The following is an 8,562-nucleotide window of genomic DNA, read 5'->3' as shown; positions in this document are numbered from 1 at the left end:
GCCAATGTGGGCTCTGGGCAGTCAGTGCGGGCTCTGGGCAGTCAGTGCGGGCTCCGGGCAGTCACTGTGGGCTCTGGGCGGTCAATATGAGCTGTGGGCGGTCAGTAGGGGCTCTGGGTGGTCAGTGCAGGCTTTGGGTGGTCAGTGCAGGCTTTGGGTGGTCAGTGCGGGCTGTTGGCGGTCAGTGCGGGCTGTTGGCGGTCAGTGCGGGCTGTTGGCGGTCAGTGCGGGCTGTTGGCGGTCAGTGCGGGCTCCGGGCGATCAGTGCGAGCTCTGGGCGATCAGTAGGGGCTCCAGGCGGTCAGTGCCCGCCCCTACGTTAATCCAGTCCTGCCCTCTGCCTGGTGCAGACTGTGCATTCAGGCACTGTCCGCGGCTATAAGACAATTGTGCGTATACTGACTTGCAGTCAGAGGTGGAATGGAGCTGTGAGTCCTGGCTTTTCTAGATATCTGACCATCTTTGGCTAGACTTCCCTCAATTTCATAGCAAGTCATTTTCAACTGTTTGTGAAATTCTTAAAAAAGAAACTACTGTACTTTTAGGCCTATAGAAACCAATTATTTTTACTTGTGTCAGTGCACTTTGATATACAGATACATTTATTTCTTACTTAAACATTATTTTAAGGGAAAGCTGTACTGAGAGATATATGTATTGATGAATTTAGTGCTGATCGCCTTGCTAGTCACTTGGTTGTGTTTGATTTCACTGACACAGAAACAGCATGAAGAATGAAACCGTCAGAACATCTAATCTACATACTGTATGTCTTCAAAGTCAGGGTCTATAAAAGTACTGAAGACACTGGATTACTATTAAAGTCAAACAACTAGCATTTTTAGAAGAGAAGTCAGCAGTGGTCCTAAAAAAACATTTCCCAGTACTGATTTCCTTTAAATGAGTAGACTGCATCATCAATGTTTATTATTCGAAGAATTGCAAATGGCAGCAGCAATCTACTTACCTCCACCATTTTCTCTATGTGTTGACATAGCAAAGCCTGATCAGGTTTTGCTTTGACCAAAGCCCATTCTTCCATAGGAGGTGAAGAGGATGCAGGTAACTTGATGGTGGTTTGCTTCTAAATTTAAGAAAAAAGGAACTTTGATATAACATTTTGTATTCATTCATGTTTGCCAAGTGACAGGTGAAATGTTCCCTTTAAAACTGTATAGTGCTGTATGTAATCTTACTTCATTATAGAAAAATATAGTCTCAACATTTTGTGAATTAAATACAAAAATAACGCCAACTATATGCAAACAATGAAGGTTGATATTACTTTTAAAGGTTATATACAGTTGTGTGAAAAAGTGTTGGCCCCCTTCCTGATTTTCATTGTTTTGCACGTTTGTCACACTTTAATGTTTCAGATCATTAAACAAAGTTAAATATTAGTCAAAGATAACACAAGTAAACACAACATGCAGTTTTTAAAGAAAGGTTTTTATTATTAAGGGAAAACAAAATCTAAACCCACAGGCCCTGTGTTTGCCCCCCACCACTGTTAAAACATAACTTAACTCTGGTTTATCACACCTGAGTTCAATTTCTCTAGCCACACCCAGGCCTGATTACTGTCACACCTGTTTGCAATCAAGAAATCACTTAAATAAGACTTGACTGACAAAGTGAAGTAGACCAAAAGATCCTCAAAAGCTACACATCATGCTGAGATCCAAAGAAATCCAGAAACAAATGAGAAAGAAAGTAATTGAGATCTATCAGTCTGGAAAAGGTTATAAAGCCATTTCTAAAGCTTTGGGACTCCAGCGAACCACAGTGAGAGCCATTATCCACAAATGGTTAAAATATGGCACAGTGGAGAACCTTCCCAGGAGTGGGCGACCAACCAAAATTACCCCAAGAGCGCAGCGACGACTCATCCAAGAGGTCACAAAAGGCCCCACAACAACATCCAAAGAATGGCAGGCCTCACTTGCCTCAGTCAGTGTTCATGACTCCACCATAAGAGAGAGACTGGGCAAAAATGGCCTGCATGGCAGAGTTGCAAGACGAAAACCGCTGCTGAGCAAAAAGAACATAAACACTTGTCTCCGTTATGCCAGAAAACATCTTGATGATCCCCAAGACTTTTGGGAAAATACTCTGTGGACTGACGAGAGAAAAGTTGAACTTTTTGGAAGGCGTGTCCCATTACATCTGGCGTAAGAGTAACATCGCACTTCCTGCTGGAATATGAAGTCAGCATCCCCATAGAGCTCGTCTGCGGAAGGAAGCATGAAGTGCTCCAAAATCTCCTGGTAAGACGGCTGCGTTGATTAAAGCACAGTGGACCAACACCATGCAGATGACATGGCTCCCCAAATCAACACAGACTGTGGAAACTTCACAATGGACTTCAAGCATCTTGCAGTGTGTGCCTCTCCTTTCTTCCTCCATACTCTGGGTCCTTGGTTTTCCAAATGAGATGCAAAATTTGCTCTCATCAGAAAAGAGGACTTTGGACCACTGAGCAACAGACCAGGTCTGTTTTTCTTTACCCCAGGTAAGACACTTCTGAAGTTGTTTGTTGTTCAGCAGTGGCTTGACAAGAGGAATACGACATTTGAAGCCCATGTCCAGGATCCGTCTGTGTGTGGTGAGAGACCATTTAAAGGCTCAGGAACCCTTTGCATGTGTTATGGCTTAATTAGCTGATTAGAGTGGGACACTTTGAGCCTAGAATAGTGCACCTTTTCACAATATTCTAATTTTCTGAGATTGTGGTTTTCATGAGCTGTAAGCCATAATCATAACAATTATGACAAATCACGGCTTGAACTATCTTGCTTTGAGTCTATCTCATTTATTAGTTTCACCTTTTAGGTTGCATTAGTGAAATAAATGAACTTTTGCAAGATATTCTAAATATTCGAGTTTCACCTGTATATTATATATATATTGTAATGTTGGGGAGCTCACAGAGCACTCGCACAGTAATTTTCCATTAACGAAAAGTCTTTATTTTTATTTTTCAAAAGGCAGACAATCAAGAAGTCCAACATAAAATGGCTTGCTGCAGCAGAATAGATATATTTGCTCACCAACCACCGAGTTGTTCCATACACCCACGGTGTCCCAGTCTTTTAACCCCTTCATGACTGAGCCCTTTTTTTTTTTTGCACCCATGTTATATTCCACATTTTAGGCCTGAAAATGACTTTCTGAATGCCAAGACCCTATACAATATAATGGTGGTAGTTGCAAATTTTTATGTTGCGCAATATTAGCGCAACTCCTTATCAAACCCCAAAATTTAGTGACAAATTGAATTAAATGCCCCAAAACACAACAAAATACCAATTTGTTTAATTAAATATAAAAGATGAGGTTACAACGAGTAAAACAATACCCAACATGCCCAGGTTAAAAATTGCGTGCATCCGTGAAACGGCGAAAAACTGCAGTACCCCAAAAAGTCCATAGAAGACGCCCCCACAGGTCATCAGTTTAGAGATACCCCAAAATACTGGCCCTAGAATTATTGCTCTCACTCCGGCGTGCGCGGCGATACCCAACATGTGTAGCGCGTTCGTCGTTTTCATACGTAGGCGCACCCGACGCGTGTTTACGTGGCGACGCGCGTGCTCGCGGGGGCGGGGTACTTTTAAATTTTTTTTTTTTTATTATTAGATTTATTTTATTTCATTTTAATTTTAAAAACTGTTTTTTTTTTTTTTTTTTACTTTACTTTGACTGCTATCACATGGGGGGGCTTGCAAGCCCCCCCATGTAATAGCAGATGGTGGTGACAGGTCCTCTTTAAGGTGATGCTGGGGGTCCAAAAGACCCTCAGTGTCACCTTTACACTGGAAATAAGCTATTGAAGTGCAGATCGCACTTCAATAGCTTATAGCTGGGCTGCAGGAGCCCAGAACTGACAGCCCAGGGACCGGAAGTGATGCAATCTGCATCGCTCCCGGTCCCATAGAACGGGGAGGGGATCGATGAACGGAAGTTCGTCGATCTCCTCCCCAGCTCCCCGCGGACACCAAGGAAGCCGGTCCCAGGCCCGTAGGAGGGGCAACGGAGCCCGGGAAGCACAGCGGGGGTGTCCGGCGGGGGGGTGGCCCCTTCTTCGGGACACAGAAGCGATCTGGCGACAGGTAAGTCACCAGAATCGCTTCTGTTGTAAAGCCGACAGTCGGCTTTACAAGTTTAAACAGAGTCTCGGCGGCAAAAGCTGCCGGGAGTCTGTTGAACCAGCCCCGATGCTGGTGACGTACACTGTACGTCGTCAGTCATGAAGGGGTTAATAGTTCTCTCTTGCAGCACTGCTGCTCCGGCCTTAATCCTCAGGGCCACTGTCTGGTTCCCCCAGACAACCTCAATAACGTGTCAATCCTCACAACAGGCTTCACAAACCCACAGCACCCCGCTGCACTGGCCTCCACACTGACTCCCGGTGGAGCTCTCAGGTGGGGGCCCTGAACACATCCCAGCACCCTCTTCATGAGGGATGTAAACAGGTGCACAATTAGGTGCTGGTCGCTACTAACCCACGGACCCAGGACTGGAGATTTCATCCCACCCAGATCTCTAAGAAATCTCCTGGCTCCAGTATCCCAACTATGATACAGAAAACCTGGAAAGGACTGAAAAGGCAGTTCTTTCCTGGTACCAGTAATGTCTTCCTGGAGCCACTCAGCCTTTCTGGCTGAGAACCCTGGGTGACGTGGAATTGCCACGCAATGCCACATATCCCCCCCCCTTTGTTCCAATCCAGAGGAGCGAACACACATGCCTAAACAGTCCGTCTGGATATGTTCCACCTTTTTTAGTCTATGCTTCCAGCAGCGACAGTCCTTTACTTTAAACAAAGTCTTTCCCTCCTCAAAGCTACCAGTTACCTCTATGCTACGAGAACACAATGTCTCTACATTGACCACCTCTGTACTGTTATCAGTCTCCTTGCAGGTAATTTCTGTGCAGTCTACAAATACTTTGTCCATGATGGTCTCCCTAAAGTCAGTCTTTAACCCCTTTCTGGGTCACGGACTGGACTTTGTCTCTATTCTCTACTCTCTTGTAGGTCCCAGGAAACATTTCTGATGGCTTCTCTATTTGTTTCTGCACTTCTGACTTTAGAGGGAAACCTGCCGCTGCAATACATGCCCCCTTGTCAGTATGGTGTTCAGCAGCCCCTTTACATAGCCAGCAGACATGTTTACCCCATCACTGTCTAAGGCTGGGCACATGCTACACACCCGCCAAACATCGTACGATGCTCGGCGGGTTTTCGAACATGTTCCCAAGATAAAAGTCGCGCGACCTTACAGTAGTAGAGGTTAGGGGATCGATGAACGGAAGTTCGTCGATCTCCTCCCCAGCTCCCCGCGGACACCAAGGAAGCCGGTCCCAGGCCCGTAGGAGGGGCAACGGAGCCCGGGAAGCACAGCGGGGGTGTCCGGCGGGGGGGTGGCCCCTTCTTCGGGACACAGAAGCGATCTGGCGACAGGTAAGTCACCAGAATCGCTTCTGTTGTAAAGCCGACAGTCGGCTTTACAAGTTTAAACAGAGTCTCGGCGGCAAAAGCTGCCGGGAGTCTGTTGAACCAGCCCCGATGCTGGTGACGTACACTGTACGTCGTCAGTCATGAAGGGGTTAATAGTTCTCTCTTGCAGCACTGCTGCTCCGGCCTTAATCCTCAGGGCCACTGTCTGGTTCCCCCAGACAACCTCAATAACGTGTCAATCCTCACAACAGGCTTCACAAACCCACAGCACCCCGCTGCACTGGCCTCCACACTGACTCCCGGTGGAGCTCTCAGGTGGGGGCCCTGAACACATCCCAGCACCCTCTTCATGAGGGATGTAAACAGGTGCACAATTAGGTGCTGGTCGCTACTAACCCACGGACCCAGGACTGGAGATTTCATCCCACCCAGATCTCTAAGAAATCTCCTGGCTCCAGTATCCCAACTATGATACAGAAAACCTGGAAAGGACTGAAAAGGCAGTTCTTTCCTGGTACCAGTAATGTCTTCCTGGAGCCACTCAGCCTTTCTGGCTGAGAACCCTGGGTGACGTGGAATTGCCACGCAATGCCACATATCCCCCCCCCTTTGTTCCAATCCAGAGGAGCGAACACACATGCCTAAACAGTCCGTCTGGATATGTTCCACCTTTTTTAGTCTATGCTTCCAGCAGCGACAGTCCTTTACTTTAAACAAAGTCTTTCCCTCCTCAAAGCTACCAGTTACCTCTATGCTACGAGAACACAATGTCTCTACATTGACCACCTCTGTACTGTTATCAGTCTCCTTGCAGGTAATTTCTGTGCAGTCTACAAATACTTTGTCCATGATGGTCTCCCTAAAGTCAGTCTTTAACCCCTTTCTGGGTCACGGACTGGACTTTGTCTCTATTCTCTACTCTCTTGTAGGTCCCAGGAAACATTTCTGATGGCTTCTCTATTTGTTTCTGCACTTCTGACTTTAGAGGGAAACCTGCCGCTGCAATACATGCCCCCTTGTCAGTATGGTGTTCAGCAGCCCCTTTACATAGCCAGCAGACATGTTTACCCCATCACTGTCTAAGGCTGGGCACATGCTACACACCCGCCAAACATCGTACGATGCTCGGCGGGTTTTCGAACATGTTCCCAAGATAAAAGTCGCGCGACCTTACAGTAGTAGAGGTCGCACGGCTTCCACACACCTTAAGATAATCGTACGATCGCGGGTGTGGGCACCTTTACACAGAACCATGTTTTACCAACAGTACCACCCTTTGCTGGTTGGCCGTGTTAGCCAGATCATTACAATTCTGCAATACATAGTTACCAGCAGTGTTATAATCATCAATATCCCAGTTTTTAACCCTTTCACGCATAATGTCTTCATTCGGTAGAGCAGGGTCTGTAGAGGCCTCAGATAAAATGGAGAGGTCATCTCCGACGGCAACCTTGCAGACCATCATATCTACTGACAACTGCTCTGACTGCTGACCATCATCAACATCCTTGCCATTGTCAATGTCATTACAGACAATATCTGACAGAGAAACACATGACTCAGCATCATCAGTTATTTTACCATTTGCTTTTAAGTTGGTTACATTAATCTCAGGGGTTCTGTGTACCATTTCTGCATTTTTCTGAGCAGGACACCTCTTTGGCCTCCTGAGGGAGAACCACTGCTTCCGCACATGTGCTCTCTTCTACATCACGGGTACCAGTGTCTTGTTCAGAACTCACAGAAATGGTCTCTGCCCTAGTGTTGCACCCAGAGACCCCCTTTAACATTGACAATATGCTCTCTGCCAGACTATTCCAGTCAATCCTATCTGTGCTCCCCTCAAAGGCACACTGCAACTTAGGATTTGTCCGAGAGGGATGCACAGAAGTTTCTGGCAGCTGAACATTAATCCCTTCACCTGTTAACTCCTCGCTTGCCACAACAGGTGAAGTGTCCCCCTCTTCATATACACCATGCTGCTTTCCCACATCTACATTAGGGTGAGCTGGTGGCACTATCATCCAGCTGAACCTTACATATTACATTTTTAGCCACAACAGGTTGTACTATCACTTCTAGAGGGGAAGTCAGCAGTTCTGTAATTAAATCAGGTCTAGGCCTTTTCTCATTACCATGAGTTAATTCCCCTTGAACACTGTAATTTGATAGTTCAGCAACAATGTGACCCGAAAGGAAACCTCTGGGAAACCTCTGGCTCAAATCTCTTGAGCCCCACTGAGGTTACTTCTGTTGCCCCCATCCTGGCTACTACAGTAGGCAAGACATTTTCATTATCATTGTACAGCCCATCAAAATATGTATTGTTATCTTTAAAATCGACAACATGTGCATTAGATGAAAACAGCATATCATTGCATGCGTTTTTTTTTCAAATTCTTTATTTAGAGGTTTTTTGTATTTTTCCAGAGGTATCACAGAAGGGATAAAGGAAAAATAACAAAGGTAAAACAATGGTCCCTCAAGGGCCCAAAGGGTGGGGTGTAGTACATATCACAGAATGAATGATATAACAAATATCCAATCTAGACCCGTACGGTGGCATTGAGAAATATAGGCGGGGACCTCGGATATAGTATCAATGGGGAGTGTTAGATAGAGGTGAATGGGATCATCTTCCGGAGCCCCGCAACTTGGTTACGGGAGTGGGTCATAATACTGTCTGAAAGTGGTACATAACCGGTGTTTGGGGGGTGGCAGGTAGGAAGGATGGAGAGAAAAGGAATGCATAGCTTAGTAGGGGGAGAGTAAAGAGAAGGGAATTCGACTTAGTATGGGAGGGGAGGCAAAAGAAGAGATGCGGGGTATATTCTGGCCTGGAGATCTACCCAGTGGATCCTTGGCGTAGGGCCATATAGGCCGGGGAGTTGAGGAATTCAATCCAGTAGTACCAGGTGTTTCAGAATTTGGCTGAGGTGTTGTTAAGTGAGCTTGTGAGGTCTTCCCTGAGGTAGATGTCGTGCACTCGGTCTAACCATTGGTGAATGGTGGAGGGTTCAGGTCTCCTCCAAAGGGTCGGAACGCAGGCCCGAGCCGCAGGCCCGGCCCTCCTCCTCTTGCGCCATAACAATCATCCCCTT

The 8,562-nt window shown here is 46.4% G+C and overlaps 1 protein-coding gene across 1 annotated transcript in view; it reads right to left on the bottom strand.

The window, feature by feature from the left end:
* Nucleotides 1–8,562, bottom strand: part of RASGRP2 (RAS guanyl releasing protein 2) — a 147,179-nt gene that overhangs the window by 86,112 nt on the left and 52,505 nt on the right. The window contains exon 5 of the mRNA XM_018572253.1: nt 968–1,084. Within this exon, the coding sequence (XP_018427755.1) occupies nt 968–1,084 (117 nt within the window). The remainder of the gene's footprint in view (nt 1–967; nt 1,085–8,562) is intronic.

The sequence above is a fragment of the Nanorana parkeri genome, unplaced genomic scaffold (genome assembly GCF_000935625.1).
Source record: "Nanorana parkeri isolate BGI_ZX_2015 unplaced genomic scaffold, ASM93562v1 scaffold1978, whole genome shotgun sequence".
In the NCBI taxonomy this organism is placed as follows: Eukaryota; Metazoa; Chordata; class Amphibia; order Anura; family Dicroglossidae; genus Nanorana; species Nanorana parkeri.
This window is presented reverse-complemented; position numbering and strand designations above follow the sequence as displayed.